Genomic DNA, 16,970 nt, shown 5'->3' on the forward strand with positions numbered 1-16,970 from the left:
CTTGCCATAGAGGGAGTACAAAGAAGGTTCACCAGATTGATTCCTGGGATGGCAGGACTTTCATATGAAGAAAGACTGGATGAACTGGGCTTGTACTCGTTGGAATTTAGAAGATTGAGGGGGGATCTGATTGAAACGTATAAGATCCTAAAGGGATTGGACAGGTTAGATGCAGGAAGATTGTTCCCGATGTTGGGGAAGTCCAGAATGAGGGGCCACAGTTTGAGGATAAAGGGGAAGCCTTTTAGGACCGAGATTAGGAAAAACTTCTTCACACAGAGAGTGGTGAATCTGTGGAATTCTCTGCCACAGGAATCAGTTGAGGCCAGTTCATTGGCTATATTTAAGAGGGAGTTAGATATGGCCCTTGTGGCTACGGGGGTCAGGGGGTATGGAGGGAAGGCTGGGGCGGGGTTCTGAGTTGGATGATCAGCCATGATCATAATAAATGGCGGTGCAGGCTCGAAGGGCCGAATGGCCTACTCCTGCACCTATTTTCTATATTTCTATGTTTCTATATTCTTCCCAACTTGTAAAAATGCCATTCTCTTTTGTCAGTTTCTCCATCTCTGCTGCATCTGCTCTCAGGATGAGGCCTTCCTTTCCAAAACATCAGAGATATCCTCCTTTTCCAAATAATGGTGCTTCCCTTCCACCACCATTGACGCTAGCCTCACCCTAATTTCCTCCATTTCCTGCACAGCCGCTCTCACCCCATCCTTCATGGTAACAGGGTGTTGGATCCGACTGTTTAATTCTTAGACTAGACTCTGTTTGTTATTTTCTTTGCAGTATTACAATTTATTATCTGCTTGTATTTTATATTATTGCTTATATACAAGCAACTATTTATTATGCTTTCTAGTGGCTAAATTTACATAACACTGATATGGATCTGGAAGCTTCTTTACATTATTTGAATAAGAGCTATTTCACGGGTTAACTCTTATCTATAAATTTGAATGGAATTTTCCATATCTATGTAGTAGAAAAGAACTGTTCCCTGTGAATGCCACCTTCTACACAACTTTGTCTATAAGCTTCTGCTCCTGTTTCCTTTGTTCTATCAAGGCTTAATAAAACAATTGTGAAGCGACAAGTTTTGTGTCTCTTTCCTGATTTCTGAAAGGTATAAGGAACCTTGGTTCTCAAGGGATATTGCAACTCTGATAAAGAAGAAGAGCGAGTTGTATGACATGTATAGGAAACAGGGAGTAAATAAGGTGCTTGAGGAGTATAAGAAGTGCAAGAAAATACTTAAGAAAGAAATCAGGAGGGCTAAAAGAAGACATGAGGTTGCCTTGGCAGTCAAAGTGAAGGATAAGCCAAAGAGCTTTTACAGGTATATTAAGAGCAAAAGGATTGTAAGGGATAAAATTGGTCCTCTTGAAGATCAGAGTGGTCGGCTATGTGTGGAACCAAAGGAAATGGGGGAGATCTTAAATAGGTTTTTGCATCTGTATTTACTAAGGAAACTGGCATGAAGTCTATGGAATTAAGGGAAACAAGTAGTGAGATCATGGAAACTGTACAGATTGAAAAGGAGGAGGTGCTTGCTGTCTTGAGGAAAATTAAAGTGGATAAATCCCCGGGACCTGACAGGGTGTTCCATCGGACCTTGAAGGAGACTAGTGTTGAAATTGCAGGGGCCCTGGCAGAAATATTTAAAATGTCGCTGTCTACAAGTGAGGTGCCGGAGGATTGGAGAGTGGCTCATGTTGTTCTGTTGTTTAAAAAAGGATCAAAAAGTAATCCAGGAAATTATAGGCCGGTAAGTTTAACGTCGGTAGTAGGCAAGTTATTGGAGGGAGTGCTAAGAGACAGAATCTACAAGCGTTTGGATAGACAGGGACTTATTAGGGAGAGTCAACATGGCTTTGTGCGTGGTAGGTCATGTTTGACCAATCTCTTGGAGTTTTTCGACGAGGTTACCAGGAAAGTGGATGAAGGGAAGGCAGTGGATATTGTCTACATGGACTTCAGTGAGGCCTTTGACAAGGTCCTGCATGGGAGGTTAGTTAGGAAAATTCAGTCGCTAGGTATACATGGAGAGGTGGTAAATTGGATTAAACATTGGCTCAATGGTAGAAGCCAAAGAGTGGTAGCAGAGAATTGCTTCTCCGAGTGGAGGCCTGTGACTAGTGGTGTGCCACAAGGATCAGTGCTGGGTCCATTGTTATTTGTCATCTATATCAATGATCTGGATGATAATGTGGTAAATTGGATCAGCAAATTTGCTGATGATATAAAGATTGGAGGTGTAGTAGACAGTGAGGAAGGTTTTCAGAGCCTGCAGAGGGACTTGGACCAGCTGGAAAAATGGGGTGAAAAATGGCAGATGGAGTTTAATACAGACAAGTGTGAGGTATTGCACGTTGGAAGGACAAACCAAGGTAGAACATACAGGGTTAATGGTAAGGCACTGAGGAGTGCAGTAGAACAGAGGGATCTGAGAATACAGATACAAAATTCCCTAAAAGTGTCGTCACAGGTAGATAGGGTCGTAAAGAGAGCTTTTGGTACATTGACCTTTATTAATCAAAGTATTGAGTATAAGAGCTGGAATGTTATGATGAGGTTGTATAAGGCATTGGTGAGGCCGAATTTGGAGTATTGTGTGCAGTTTTGGTCACCAAATTATAAGAAGGATATTAATAAGGTTGAAAGAGTGCAGAGAAGGTTTACAAGGATGTCGCCAGGACTTGAGAAAGTGAGTTACAGAGAAAGGTTGAATAGGTTAGGACTTTATTCCCTGAAGCGTAGAAGAATGAGGGGAGATTTGATAGAGGTATATAAAATTATGTTGGGTATAGACAGAGTGAATGCAAGCAGGCTTTTTCCACTGAGGCAAGGGGAGAAAAAAACCAGAGGACATGAGTTAAGGATGAGGGGGGAAAAGTTTAAAGGGAACATTGGGGGGGCTTCTTCACACAGAGAGTGGTGGGAGTATGGAATGAGCTGCCAGACGAGGTGGTAAATGCGGGTTCTTTTTTAACATTTAAGAATAAATTGGACAGATACATGGATGGGAGGTGTATGGAGGGATATGGTCCGTGTGCAGGTCAGTGGAACTAGGCAGAAAATGGTTCGGCACAGCCAAGAAGAGCCAAAAGGCCTGTTTCTGTGCTGTAGTTTTTCAATGGTTTTCTATGGTTCTATGGTTTTCTAACCCTGGATTAAAACATTAGAATCCAACAGTTGGAGAATCAGCAAAGGATAGTTACGAAGCTTAAGTACTTGGAACAGTTGCAGACAAAGATGATTTTTTAGCACGCAACAAATGGGTTAAGAATTTCCTCTGTTCCAAACTGTCTGAGAGAAAATTAGTTCTCGCTTCAATATCATTAGATGGGAGTTAGAAGTAAGGAACTGCTAAGTTACTATTTTGAAAAAAAAAAGACAAGATTTGTAAAAAGAAACACTGGCCTGTAGAGTGCAGATTAAATAGGCAAGCTGGTAGAGGGTAAAAAAAATCGAACAAGCAGCAAAGCACAGATAAAAATATTAAATGTTGCGAGTGAGAATAATTAAATATGTTCAAGCTAGTGGAGCACAGATTTAAATATGTACAAGCAGTACCACAATACATGCACTAGTGGAGTGCGTGAGAAAACTTTAAATTTCGGTTGCAATCTATTAATACTTTGAGATTGCAGTCAAAGCAGTAAAAGTGCATTTGTATTCAATCAAAACAATGGCCAAAGCTGTGAAACCCACTAAGAGCTCTTACCTAAATAAAACTTCACAGTTTGATAAAATTAATTAAAAAAAAGTCCAAAGTTCATCAACAATGTAACTTTATCAATATCCAGAAAATGGCTGCTAGTGATTTAGAAATAAGACAGCATGGTCAGTCTGATCGAATGTGTGAGTGAATGAAAGAGTTCATGGGACAATTAAAGACTTTTACTTGTTGAAAGAGCCACAAAACTTGCAGTGACCTGCAAGGGAGCATGATAGAGACAGTAAGAAGGCAAAAGAGCAAATCTTTGCATTAACTGGACAAACGAATGAACAACATGCTAATTCTATTGAAGAGCATTGTACGGAGTTTCTGGTAAATTTGAGGGCAGGGTGGAAGTTGGAGGCAAAGTGAATGTAGGCAAGTTCAGCACGAGTGCAGGAAGCAGCACCAATGCAGATGTCACTGTCGCATAGGAAAAGTGCGAGACGGTCACCAGTGCAGGCTTGGAACACAGACTGTTCCATGGAGCCGACAAACAGGCAGGCATAGCTGGGACCCATGCAAATGCCCATGGCTACACCTTTTGTTTGAAGGAAGTGGGAGGAACCAAAGGAGAAATTATTTTGAGTGAGGACAAGTTCCGCTAGGTGGAAGATGCTGAACTCGTCAACTTCATCCACTTTGCCTCCAACATCCACCCTGCCCTAAAATTTACCTGGTCCATTTCCAACACCTCCCTCCCCTTTCATGATCTCCCTGTCTCTAACTCTGGAGACAGCTTACCTACTGATGGCTATTACAAACCCATGGACTCTCAGAGCTACGTGGACTACACCTCATTCCACACTGCTACTCGTAAAAACGCCACCCCCTTCTCCCAATTCCTCTGTCTCCAACGCATTTGCTCTTAGGTTAAGGCTTTTCATTCCAGAGCAAAGGAGATGTCCTCCTTCTTCAAAGAAAGGGGCTTCCCTTCCTCCACCATCAACTCTGCCCTCATCCACATCTCTTCCATTTCACGCACATCTGCTCTCACCTCATCCTCCCGCCACCCTACCAGGGAGAGGGTTCCTCTTGCCCACACCTACCACCCCACCAGCCTTTGTGTCCAGCACATAATCCTCCACAACTTCTCCCATCTCCAGCGGGATCCCACTATGAAGCACATCTATCCCCCCATTTTCTGTTTTCCGCTGCAATCGCTCCCTACGCGACTCCCTTGTCCATTCGTCCCCCCCATCCCTTCCCACTGATCTCCCTCCTGGCACTTATCCTTGCAAATAGAACAAGAGCTACATCTCCTCCCTCACTACTATTCGTGGCCCCAAACAGTCCTTCCAATTGAGGTGACACTTCACCTGTGAGTCTGTTGGGGTCATCGACTGTATCCGGTGCTCCCGTTGTGGCCTCCTGTATGTCGGTTTGACCCGACATAGATTGGGAGATCACTTCGCTGAGCACCTATGTTCTGTCCAGCAGAAAACACAGGATCTCTCAGTGGCTCCCCATTTTGATTCCACTTCCCATTCCCATTCCAATATGTCTACCTGCATCTTTCTCCATGGCCTCGTGATGAGGCCACACTTTGGTTGGAAGAACAACACCTTATATTCCATCTGGGTAGCCTCCAACCTGATGGCATGAACATCGATTTCTCGAACTTCTGGTAATGCCTCTCCCCCAGCCCTTCACCATTCCCCATTCCCTTTTCCCTCTCTCACCTTATCTCCTTGCCTGCCCATTGCCTCCCTCTGGTGCTCTTCCCCCTTTTCTTTCTTCCCTGGCCTTCTGTCTTCTTCTATCAGACTCCCCCTTCTCCAGCTCTGTATCTCTTTCACCAATCAACCTCCCAGCTCTTTACTTCATCCCTCCCGCTCCCGGTTTCACCCATCACCTGGTGATTCTCTCTCCCCTTCCCCTCCCACCTTTTAAATCTACTCCTCAGCATTTTTTCTCCAGTCCTGCTGAAGGGTCTCGGCCCAAAATATCGACTGTACTTTTTTCCATGGATGCTGCCTAGCCTGCTGAGTTCCTTCAGCATTTTGTGGATTGCTTGGATTTCCAGCATCTGCAGATTTTCTCATGTTTGCTATGGCACTTCCTATGGTCTTATGTAGCATCAGAGGAGCCCAAAACGAGAAAAGACGTGTGTACGTCCATTCAAGGTGGTAACAGGGCATCCTACGCCACTGCCAGGAGCTCTCGATCTCAGAGTGGCTGATAGACAGTTTAGTTGACTATTCTGTGAGATTTATTACGTGCTGAGATACAGTCTGCTTCTCAACAGGATTCTGCTGCTTGGAGTGACCCGACAGAAGGCGGGCACACCCTGATTCCTGGCCAGTGGGTCCACTGGGAGGCTGGGTGGAAAGGCTTACCAAATGCTGTTAATTACCAACCCAGTGGTGAAAGCAGAAGGCAGAAGTAAGTGGATACACACCAGCCACTGCAAGTGAGCTAAAGTGGCAGCCGACGAAGACAACAAGCACTGTGGTTAATGTGCTGGTAACCACTGACTCAGTGTCTACACTGCTGGGCTACAGTGAACAAATCACTAACCAACCAGAACTCTTCAACCAAGTCAATAACTACCAGACATTATGAAGTTTATACTAACATTAGTTGTTATATTTTACCAATTTTCCGACTTACAGCAAGTACTAATGATCATACTAATAATCATAGTTTATATCTTTTTTATTTGTGTCATCAATAGAGTAGTTCAAACTCTACTGTGTGCCTACTAATCTGCCTAACCATGACATAGCCTATGAATACTACGAAAAATATATACCCATTGATATTTTCTAAACTAAGTTGTTTTTTGATTATTTTATACTTAACGTACATCCCACATGTTTTTCTACCTCTGATTTTGCAGATGTAACAATTCTACATGTGTGATTTAGAATCAAAGTGAACATTGTTGGATTAGACTGCTTGTTATTTTCTTTGCAGTTTAACAATTAATTATCTGCTTGTTGAGGCAGGTCCTGGCACCTTAAAACCAGTGCTTCGGGTAGATGGAGCTCGTCAGCCTGGGAAGGCAGTCCATCTAAGGCTACATCCACACTACGCAGGGTAATTTTGAAAACAAAGCTTTTTCTCTTCATTTTGACCTTCTGTCCACACTGAAATGGCGTTTTCATCCCCCAAAAACAGAGACTGTCAGAAACGATCTCCAGAGTGAATAAATCTGAAAACGCCTAATATCTGTTGTAGTGTGTATGGGGTAACCAGAGAGATTTAAAAATGCTGTCATGACAACACCACAACAACAATGCTTTTTCTGCTTCGGCTTGGTACTGCGCAAGCACTGCCGAGCGGCTGTTATAACGCGCAATCGGTGTGAACAGCGTGAGAGTTAAATTGTAAAGTGAGCTTCTTTGACTATTTAAAAACACTGTCATGACGTGCTGGAACAGATGGCCACAGCGTGGCATTTATTTGTTTTCTTGAATGCAATCCCCCACATAACCTAACAATTTCAGAACAGACGGCAACGAGACTGTAGCCAGAAGAGTTAGAAATGTACTCACCAAATACTTTGACCTATAGCTTACTGAATAAATAAGTATTCTCACTTTGCCCTGTTTTCTGTCCTTGCTTGTATGAAGGTGGTTTACCTATTTATGCAAGTACTTCTCTGACAATAGATATGTAACAGCCTAATGTAACATTGTATGGAAATACAAGATAACACCGATGCAGATGTTTTATACATTTAACAAGGTGCTTTATTAATGCAACAGAGTTAGTCAGTTTTTCAATGTTCGTCGTCAGCCGGGTCATACTGTCCGTGAACTCCCTGTCGGTTGGCTCCATACGCTCCAGTATTTGTGTTTTTTTTAAGTTTTAAGTCCTCCTGCGCGAGAGCCAAGAGCAATTCCTTTTTAAGTTTTTCTACTCTGTAACTGGACAAACACGCACCAATATATCGTTTCCTCTTCGCTTGTTTTCTGTGTGTGTCCTGCGCATGCCCAGTAGGAGGAGATTCGCTCAAATATCCGTCTAATGTGGACGGAGATATTTTGAAAAACGCTTAGTGTGGACGCCTGTCGTTTTTACTCGAAACCGGCGTTTTCAAAATTATCCAGCGTAGTGTAGACGGAGCCTAAGAGAGGGAAAACTCTGATTTCAAACCTCCGCTGCCTTGTGGCCATACCCACTGATGGGAAAGGCTTCGGGAGTAAACCCTGAGGACAAATCCGGAGCTGGAGTCCCTGAGGCAGTCCGACGTTGCCTTCAACCTCGTTCTGGCAACTCCTGTGACGACACCGGTGCCAAGCTGTATTGGCCCTTGCCCTTCCCTTGGACAACACTGGTGTCGTGGAGAGGGGAGACTTGCTGCATGGGCAACTGCCGGTTGTCCATACAACCTTGCCCAGGCCTGCACCCTGGAGAGGACACTCCTTTCCAGGTGCAGATCCACGGTCTCGCGAGACTAACGGATGCCACCACTTATCTGCTTGTATTTTATTTCATTACTTATATAACAATTTATTATGCTTCCTAGTGGTTATATTGATATAATACTGGTATGATTCTCAAATACTCTGCATTGTTTGAATAAGAGCTATCTTATTAATTAATTGTTATCTACAAATTTGAATGGAAGTTTCCTTATCTATGTAGTATAAGATACCAGCCAGTGGTTTTGTGGCATCAGCACTGGACTTCAAGGCAAATGGTCCGGAGTTCAAATTCGGCCAGCTCCTTGCACACTTACACTTTCCAACGTGCTAGGTTGAGCTTCGAGTTAGCAACTTGGCCTCATAAAAAAAAAGGTCAAATACTACGGAGATTTCAAAAATGCTGCCCAATGTGCCACAAGGCGTGAGAAGGAACAACAAATGTAGTATAAAAGAGCTGTTCCATGCTGGACGCCATCTTCTTAACACCCTGGTCTCTTTGTCTATAAGCTTCTGCTCCTGTTTCCTTTGTTCTATCAAGGCTTAATAAAACAATCGTGAAGCAACAAGTTTTGTGCCTCTTTTCTGACTTCTGAAAGAACCTTGGATTAAAATATCAGAATCTAACAATGACCCCTTGACTTTACCACAAGCCTTCGAATTGAGCCCAGCATTCTCTGTAACTTCTACCAACATCAAAGGGATCCTACCACTAAGCACCCCTTTCCCTCCCCGCCCCACCCCCCAACTTTGCACTTTCTGTAGGGACTGCTCACTACATTCCCTTGTCCACCACCTCGAATATTCATTCCCTGCTGTACGGGCACATGGTTGCCACAGCGTGTGGTATTTACAAAATGCACAGCAGTTATTCACCAAGACTCCTCCGACAGCACTTCTTGGATTTGCAGCACCACCACCAAGAAGGACAAGAGCAGCAAGGTGTCAAGGAACACCTTCAGCTGCAGGTCCCTCTCCAAGCACTACGTCACCCTGCTTCGGAAACACAGCATATCATTGTTTCTTCAGCATCACAGGACCTAAATCCAGGGGCTCCCTCCCCAGCAGCTCCGTGGGAGCATCTTCTCAAGAAGGACTACAGTAGTTCATGAAGGCTGCCCAACATCACCTTGCAGGGACCAGCAATAAATGCTGGCCTCACCACATATGTACAGTTCCTGTAAGTGACAGATAAAAGAAAGAATTCCCACACAGGCTGAAAGACTTTGAGGCAGGTCATGCCAAAAGCCAGGCTTGAACGACTGCCCAGCGATCGGGTGTTGACCCTGCCTGTGTGTGAGTGCTTTCGGCCCCAGCTCTCACCCATGGCACCTAGCTGGAGATACAAGGGTCTACAGATGCCGGAAGATGGAGTGTCAAATAACATCCAGGACAAAGCAACCTGACTGACTGGCACCACAGCAATATTCATCCCCTGCAGTACTTCTGGGGAGCTCAGCAGGTTAAGAGGTATGTTCAGGATGAAAGGAATTGTCACCATTTCAGGCTGAAGCCCTGCATCGATTAATTACCTCTTATAGATACTGCTTGACCCACTGAGTTTCTCCAGCAGGTTGTACTTGAAAGAGCACTGGCTGGCTTTGAATGTGAGAAAGCTGGACCCCTTTGATTAGCATTATTGTCTAACAGGATCATTTACCAGTGACTGCAGTTTACTACCTCCACTGTTAGAATTAGAGGAATATGGGATAACATTAGATGGGAATCTTGGTTGGCATGGACCAGATGGCATCTCATATTCAGCTGTGTCTGGCACTGCATCTGAACTAACCCTCAACACTCTTCAACAGGTAGCTGGTAGACTGTGTTCTACTGATAATGGCAACCAGAGGAGTCTGCTGCATGATGGTGTTGTAGACTGTAGTAAAAGATGCTTGTGGTACCTCCATTTTACTTGCATTAATGCTAGACCATGTTACTTATCCTTGTGATCTTGCCCTGTGGCATAGTGGAATGAGTCCTTAATGGAAAGGATGGGCAGACTCCATGAGAACTCTACATGGTCAAAGAGTTATACAGCACAAAAGCAAGCCCTTCAGCCCAACTGGTCCCTGCTGACCAAGATTCCTGTTAGAGTGAGTTTTTGGGTAGATGATTCATTTACACTTAAATGACTTTGGCCACCATACTTCTATTTGACAAAGTACTGTGGATTGAGTCCACAACAATGTGCTTCCTTCCTAAAGGCTGTGAGTACCTACCCAGACATGTTGGCATTGGAAGGAAAGGATGAAGTTAGGAGGTGTGATGTTTTGATGTAGCTTCAATAGGAAACATTGTCTATGCATTGTCTATAACTTTTTAAGTAGCGATTGCCTTTCTGTTTAGCATATAAATATCAAGCTCACACTGGGCTAGCAGACCTTTCTGCGGAAAGCGTCTCCGTTCGTATGATGCCTGCTGTACCTTGTTGTGTCGAATAAAGAAGCTGCTTTGTATCTACCAGTGACTCTGTCTCTCCAGTGATTTCATCCACGTTACAACAATTCCCATATAAGCCAGCCCCGTTTACAGCATTTGGCTAATATTCCTCTGAGACTTTCCTGGCCATATACCTGTCTAAGTGTCTTTTAAATGTTGTTATCGTACCTGCCTGGACCACTCGCTCTGGCGTCTCATCCCATATACTGACCACCTGCTAGGTGAAGAAGCTGCTCCTTGAGTTCCTATTGCATCCCTCTGCTCACCTTAAGCCTGTCTCTATAGTTCTTGATTCTCTAATTGTGGGGAAATGGTCATTCACACCCATACAGCTACAGACAGTGCTATCTTCCTCAGCTAGAGTCATGACAATATGAGAACTGACACAGGCACCAGCTGGCAGTTCTACCCTACATGGTTCACCTGCGCAGTCAGTCCAAAATAGAAGTTGAATCTCCACCCAAACTTCATTCTGTGCCTCCTTTCCTTCAACAGGTTCAAGGACAGTTTCTAACCCACTGTAATAAAACTATTAAATGCTTCTCTAGTGTGATAAGATGGGTTCTTGACCTCACAATCTGCCTTATTATGACCTTATTGTTCACCTGTACTGCACTTTCTCTGTAGCTGTTACATTTTATTCTGCATTCTGTTATTTTTTACCTTGGTCTACCTCGATATACTGTGTAATGATCCGATCTGTATGAATGGTATGCAAGACAAGCTTTTCACTGTATCTCAGTGCGTGTTAATAATATACCAACTCCAATTCCAGTACGGATAGCAGGCGTAGTCTAATGTAAATGGTCAGTGAGTGAATCCACTGTTCCATGGGGACAACAATAGCTGCTTTTTCAGTGTTAGTTAGACCAAGAGCTGGATGGCTAGATAGAGCAGATAAATTTTGAGTTTAAACCTGACTCCACACTGCCCAGACCTATCGCCTCGCTGACACAAGGCTTGCTGTCTGCTCTGTAGCGGGTACTTTCTCACAAGTGTACTTACAGAAATCAGAATGCTAAAAGCCATTGTCACATTTCTCACACGTTCAAAGCGACCCATCTTAATAGTCATTGGCTGATGCCTTTAGTCACTGTAAAGAACGTCTGGACCTGTTGGAAAAGCAAACAGAAGCACGATTATCCTTCGAGTATCAGAAGTTGAACACACAACTTCACCTCAGTAAAAACAGAAAATGCCAGAAACACTCAGCAGTTTAGTCTGCAAAGTTAACGTTTCAGGTGAACCAAACCACGCATCCTGATGAAGGGACTTTGACCTGGAATGCTGGCACTGCTTAATTCCCTGCAGATGCTGCCTGACCTGCTGGGCATTTCCAGCAGTTTCTGGTTGTGTTTTACTTTCTCAACATCTGCACTTTCTCAGTTTTAATTTCATCTTAACTTTGCCAAAACTAAGCAGATGATTTGCACTTACGTGGCCTGATTCAAATGTAGAATGTGCTCCCTGGAGATAGTTTACACTGGTTCTGAGAGGTTGTCACTTACAGACAAGTTACAACATCGTAAAGGGGCAGAGACTGCTTTCTCCATAGCGGATGACAGTCTGTGATGTTCTGTGGCCATGGGCAGGAAGGGCATCCTGAATTGGAGCTGCTTATCCTCAGCGTTGAAACAGCTAACGTGAGCAAGAAGATCATGGGAATGCTGTTTAAGTCTAGACCAAATCAATAGTCAAGGATCCACCAGAACTTCCTTTCGCATCATGTATCTACTGTACATGAGGAACTGAAAGGACTAGATAGAGTGGGCATGAAGAGAATGTTTCTAATAGTAGGAGGGCACAGTCTCGGAATATAAGGACATCCCTTTAGAGCAAAGATGAGAAGGATTTTCTTTAGCCAGAGGGTGGTGAATCTGTGGAATTCATTGCAACATTGGCTGTGGAGGCCACGTCATTGAGTATATTTAAAGCAAAGGTTCTAGGTTAGTAAAGGCATCAAAGGTCATGAGAAGGAGGCAGGAGAAGGGGTTGAAAGGGCAAACAAATCAGCCGTGATCAAATGGTGGTGTGGACTTGTTCGGCCAAATGTCCTAGTTCTGCTTCTAAGTCTTATGATGTTCTGGTCTCAAAAAGGCAACATTTATTATATTAGAGATCCCCACTGTCCAGCCCATGCCATCTCTCACAGCTACCATTGGCAGGAGGTACAGAGGCTTAAGGAGCCATATTACCAGGTTCCAGAACATCTACTGACCTTCAACCATTCAGTTTGTGAACCAGCCTGTACAACTCTAATCACTACCTGGAATGTAACATCTAATCTACTACAATAGCAATCCGACAACAACTTTGATCAATTGGCACTAAGATGGAGTTTGTTTTAATTTATTCTAATTGTGATCTTTCAAGTAGAAATTGTGTACAATTTATGTTTAATTTATGTTTTACTTGTGAATGTAGCTTCCATGATGTGTGGTGCTGCTGCAAATACATTTTTCATTTGCACCTGTACTCAAATGTACTTATGTATATGACTTTGACCTTGACATGGACATCTCGGTCTACAGTCTACGCTATCTGTTGTACTGTGTATATGGGAGAACCTGCTAGCATGAGGCCACTCTTGCATTCTGGTTCCTGTCCAGTAAACCATCTCTGAGCTGCCTGGATCTAAATACCTCATTAGTTAAGTTGACAAATGCTGTACATAGTACTCCAAATATTGTCTCATCAATGTGCTCTGTAACTAAGCCATAACCACCCACTTTTGCATTCAATTTCCCTTGCAATTTACTCTGACATCTTGTTAACATTCCAAATTAATTGCAGTGCCGACATACTAACCTTGTGTAGATTGTCTGCAGAGAGCTCAGATCACTCTGCACTGCTGTAGTCCGTCACCACTTACTTTTCCTGCCAAGATAGACAATACCATTTTTTCCTATGTTACATTTTCATTTACTGGACTTTTACCTATTCATATGCAAAAACAAGGGAGCATCCAGGCATGGGCCAATAGGCAGCCAGAAATATTCGTGCATCAAGAAATTACCATCTCCAACAAGAGAGAGTCTATGTATTTATTCTCAACATTCAATGACACATGCATTACTTATTGCTGCATCATGCTTTCTGGGGTGGCGGGGGGGAGGTCACCATTGCTCAGAATCTCAGGTGAACCAGCCAATTACTACTACAAGAGCAGGTATATGGCTGGATGTTCTAAGGAAGGTGCCTTATTTCCTGATACTCCAAAGCTTTTCCAGGTAAAACGATCATCAGGAAAATTCTCCAATTCCCTAGCTGAGAGCAGCCTCAACAACAATAAAACCAGGATTCCAAAAATCAACTGTTTTGATCGGCATACAATAGCTCGCAGTAACCGTTCATTCTTTCCAAAATGAGTGCAGTGGATGCCATTTACAAAATGCACTGCAGTTATGCACCTAGGCTATCCTAATTACACTCTCATAGCTTGCAAATCTATTCTGGCAACAACAAATGCTAAGTGCTTGAAAACACCATCATCTACAGGCTCACTCGTAACTTGCACACCATTTTGACTTGGAAACAGTGTGACGCTGGAAGAATGATGACACTTGCAGGCTGCCCCCAGCATATCCTTGGACTGTGTTTGTTGTTAATGCATTTCACTGTATGTTTTCATGTACATGTGACTAATCTCTATTTTAATAAATATATTATCAGTTCTTTATCATTCCTAGATCATTGTAGCATCAATTGTGCTGAAGAAACCATTCAGGGCAGTTTCACTGATTGTCTGTGTACATGAATTCCACATTAAATGCATTGAGCAGAAGCTCTTTGGTAGCACCATCCAACTGGCCCCTCTCTCCTACTCTAAACCCAGAGCCCTGCAGCATTTTGTTTTCAAGCATTTTCCACCAGCAACACCAGCAATACAAAGACTCCCAGTCCTTATATCTTATGCACACAATACAATCTCCCCATGTTGCTTCTGTTTCTTGCATCAACAATGCAAAATACAGTCAAACCGTCTGCTTGTGGATAAGCTGGAAATCTTGAGCAACTCAGCAGGTCAGGCAGCATCTATGGAGGGGAAGAAACAGTCAACGTTTCGGGCTGAGACCCTTCATCAGGACTGGAAAGGAAGGGGACAGGAGCCAGTATAAGGAAGTAGGGGAAAGGGAAGGGGAAGGGGAAGAGGCACAAGTTGGCAGATGACAGGTAAAACAGCTGTGGGGAGGTTGGTGGGTGGTGAGGAAGAGGGTATGATTTGAGAAGCTGGGAGGGGATACAGCTGGAAATGGTAAAGGGCTGAAGAAGGAAGAATCTAATAGGAGAGGACAGTGGACCAAGGAAGGGAGAGGGGAACCAGTAGGTGGTGACGGGCAAGTGAAAAGAGAAGGGTTGAGAAGGGTACCAGAATGGGGAATGGAAAAGAAAGAAGCGGGGAAAGGGAGAAATGATCAGAGGTTAGAAATGCTCATGCCTTCAGATTGGAGGGTACCCAAATGAGATGTTTGTTGCTCCTCCAACCTGAGTTTGGCCTCATCATGACAGAGTAGAGGAAGCCATGGACAGACGTACCAGAATGGGAATAGGAAGTCAAATTGAAAGGGGTGGGCACAAGGAGATCCTGTCCATCACCCATCAGCGTGTACTTCTTCCCCTTCTCCCTCATTAGTCTGTGACTTGCTGCGTGCTTTGTGCATTTAGTGTGGCTTTAAAATGTTAGTTAGGCCACAGCTGAAGGTTTGTGTGCAGTGGTCACCGCACCAGAGGAAAGTGCAAAGGAGATTCACCAGGCTGTTACCTGGGGTGGAACATTTCACTTACTGTATGAGGAGAGACTGGAGAGGCTGTGTCTGTTTTCCTTGAACTAGTGGGGGCTGAGAGGGCAGAGGGGGTGGCTTGAAGCAGATGTATAACATAATGAAGAGCGAAGAAAGGGCGCATAGTGGGAAACCTTTGTTTTATAGCAGACCTTTATAAAGCTAAAAGGCATAGTTTTAAGGGATGGGATAAGAGAGAGAGGGGAACTGAGAAGATTGTTCTCACCCAGAGGGTGGTTCATGTCTGAGGGGTGGCAGAGACAGAGGCTTTCACAGTATTTAACAAGTACCTGGATGAGCCCATCACTTGCCAAGGTATAGAAGGCCTTTATCAAGTGCTGGTAAATAGAATTAGTATGGAGGAGTACAGTGGATATTGAGGGTCCAGAGGCTGCATAACTGTGCTGTATGACTCTGAAAAAAACCTGAATTACATTAAGTGTATATATGTCTATTAAATAGCTAAATTAAAATTAGTAGTACAAAAATAGCAGAAATAAAAATGTAGTGAGGTAGTGTTCATGAGTTCAATGTTCACTTAGAGATCGGATGGCTGAGGGGAAGAAGCTGTTCCTGAATCGCTGAGTGTAATGCTTTCAGGCTTCTGGACCTCCTCCCTGATGGTAACAGTGTGAGGGGGCATGTCCTGGGTGGCGGGGATCCTAATGACGGGCACCACCTTCCTAAGGCAGTGCTCCTTGAAGACATCTTGGATGCTTGGGAGGCTGGTACCCATGATAGAGCTAACTAATTTTACAAGTTTCTGCAATTTATTCCGATCTTGTGCAGTAGCCCCCCCGCCCCATACCAGACAGGGATGCAGCCTGTATATATACTGTATATCTGTATATCTCTTTTATCTTTTTGTGTACAAACAGTTGTGACATGCATCTTGCTGTGACTGTTACATTGCTTATTTGGGGAGCATTGATAGCACTTGAAAGAATTCAGACTGGTTAACAGCTGGTGAACACGGTCACACTCAGATTTTAGTCTATGGTCTAGAGTACCTGCCTTATCTGGGCTTAAGCTGTTCACTTTTCTACAAGTTGGGTTTTCACAATGAAAAGGAAATGGTGTGCGATTCACTTTTTATTCACTTGACGTTTTTACTTGGTTTATCAGAATCACTTGGAGTTAACTTGTTTCTAGCTTGACTGAGTTTGTTGTCCTTTAGTAGTTGAATGCTGTAGGGAGAACAGCAGAAAAAAACACGTTAACATCCTCCTCCAAACTCCACAAAGTCCTACCTTGTGTAGATCCAATCACAGTACTGCATTAATTTCTTAAAATTTAGTTCCTAGGGATTAAACAGATTGTCAAAGCATTAGAATTTCATATAATGCTCAGATAAGAAATCCACTGTAACACCATCCTGAGGTGATTGAATACAGCACAGCTTTATCATACATGAAATCCATAAGCTCAGATGCATGGAACCAACATCATTGTGGTTATCAAAGGCCTTCTGCAGCATAACTCAAGCATCTAACTAGAGGTGTGACTATAAATCTCAGCCGACTTTCCGGTGAAAAATTAAGGGAGTATTGCAAAATCCTGCCTTTTGGATGGGAAGTTGTCGCAGTCAAACCACACCCATCTGCTTTGTGCAGACAATGCAAAATGGGGTCGCCCTCGTAGCGTAGCGCT

At 43.6% G+C, this 16,970-nt stretch overlaps 1 protein-coding gene across 4 annotated transcripts in view; it reads right to left on the reverse strand.

The window, feature by feature from the left end:
• LOC134354319 (tetraspanin-18-like) overlaps nt 1-16,970 on the reverse strand; it is a 328,944-nt gene that overhangs the window by 38,839 nt on the left and 273,135 nt on the right. For 2 of the 4 annotated variants that reach the window (XM_063063253.1, XM_063063250.1), the window contains 2 exons: nt 16,571-16,620; nt 11,545-11,651 (listed from right to left, as the gene is read on the reverse strand). In XM_063063253.1, the coding sequence (XP_062919323.1) occupies nt 11,545-11,613 (69 nt within the window). In that variant the 5' untranslated portion in view covers nt 11,614-11,651; nt 16,571-16,620. Of the gene's footprint in view, nt 1-11,544; nt 11,652-13,347; nt 13,417-16,570; nt 16,621-16,970 lie in introns of all 4 variants that reach the window. The other 2 variants (XM_063063251.1, XM_063063252.1) reach the window with 2 other exon arrangements.

Source organism: Mobula hypostoma, chromosome 11, assembly GCF_963921235.1.
Source record: "Mobula hypostoma chromosome 11, sMobHyp1.1, whole genome shotgun sequence".
NCBI classification, from domain to species: Eukaryota; Metazoa; Chordata; class Chondrichthyes; order Myliobatiformes; family Myliobatidae; genus Mobula; species Mobula hypostoma.